Source organism: Anneissia japonica, unplaced genomic scaffold (genome assembly GCF_011630105.1).
Source record: "Anneissia japonica isolate Jap-2015-1 unplaced genomic scaffold, ASM1163010v1 scaffold44474_len1459_cov217, whole genome shotgun sequence".
In the NCBI taxonomy this organism is placed as follows: domain Eukaryota; kingdom Metazoa; phylum Echinodermata; class Crinoidea; order Comatulida; family Comatulidae; genus Anneissia; species Anneissia japonica.
This window is the reverse complement of record NW_022693185.1, coordinates 1-1,459: the sequence shown is the minus strand read 5'-3', so window position 1 is coordinate 1,459 and position 1,459 is coordinate 1. Positions and strand designations below refer to the sequence as shown.

Genomic DNA, 1,459 nt, shown 5'->3' with positions numbered 1-1,459 from the left:
ATTGTAGTTATTATTATTGTTGTTATAATAATAATAATAATAATAATAATAATAATAATAATAATGATAATAATAATAATAATAATAAAAATAACAATAATAATATAAGTAATGAACATATTTTAATTGTTAATTATTTTTGTATTTTCACTCTTATATATATATATATATATATATATTTTTATAATGTATGTATACTGCTAGTCCATGTTTCCCCCATTTTACTTTTTGGTAATCCTGCCGGCTCTTGGGGGAAACATGGATTACCTTTTCAAATTTTTTGAATATTTTACTGTATTGTAAAAAAGGCGAAATAAATGAAATAAATGAAATGAAATAAGTATTAAGTCTTATTATATTCTTATAAAAAATTTTTTTCTTAAATAGTGTTTACTAGAGTTACATAAAGAGGCTGTGTTTATGTATACGACTGAACTGGAGACAGTCGTGTCATTTTGTTACCGGGCCTTTGATGGTTCAAACTATGATGTCAGAAGTGCAGTTGCTAAGTTACTTGGAGTATTGCTTGCCACAACACAAACATGTACACTAAGAGGTAAATTATTGTAATATAAATATAAATATCCTGTAATTTCTTAAATATATACTGTAAACCCACCCTGGTACAAGCAAAAAACTAAACCACCCCTAAATTCAAGAATAAACATTCAACATTAAGTGTTTTTCAGATAGAAATTTTGAAAGTATAAAATAAGTATGAAATAGATTGCTCAGGAAGTTAACAAAAAATGATAGCTAGGCCTGGCCTGTGCTACAAGCATCCCTCCTATACCTTTCTTGTGTGATTAGGTCTGAGGCTGAACTAATTTTTTTTGTATAAAATTTAATAAAAGTTATATAATGTATATACTTTTGTTCTAAAAACATTTCTTAATATGTTTTTTGTACAATCTTAAGTATAGTTCATCTTCTTACAATTTAGATCCTAAGTTGAAGAGGACCGGTATGGTAGATGCTTTGAATTTACTTGCTTCTGGCTTTGTCAAAGGACCATCAGGTCTCTTTAAAGGTAGCACTGGAGGAGAGTATCTAAAGAGTGGCACAGTAAACAGGGAGGTTCGGGTTGGTGTGACACATGTAAGTAGGGATTTCGGCCCACATATGTAATAAATATAAGATTAAGGCCATAATGGCACACTCATTTATCCAAACTATGTATTAAATATGTCCCCAGCTTAAAGAAAAACAAAAACAATTAAAAACAAATAAGGATTAAGGCCATAATTGCATATGGATCTATCCAAACTATGTATTAAATGTCCCCAACTTAAAGGGGGAAAAAAAAGACTAAGGATTAAGGCAATGATGGTATATTCATCTATCCAAACTATGTATTAAATATGTTGCTTGCTTGAAGACAAACAAAAAATAGAATAAGGATTAAGGCCATAATAACATACTCATCTATCCAAACATACAGTGATCATTTCTGTTTCTT

At 28.9% G+C, this 1,459-nt stretch overlaps 1 protein-coding gene across 1 annotated transcript; it reads left to right on the top strand.

Moving 5' to 3' along the window:
- Positions 1-387: 387 nt before the first annotated feature.
- Positions 388-1,098, top strand: LOC117100674 (HEAT repeat-containing protein 5B-like; the record flags this gene model as incomplete). Its single annotated transcript, XM_033240461.1, has 2 exons — positions 388-556; positions 944-1,098. Coding segments are annotated over 2 exons (324 nt in total), but the record flags the coding sequence as incomplete, so codon positions are not given.
- Between the last annotated feature and the right edge of the window lie 361 nt (positions 1,099-1,459).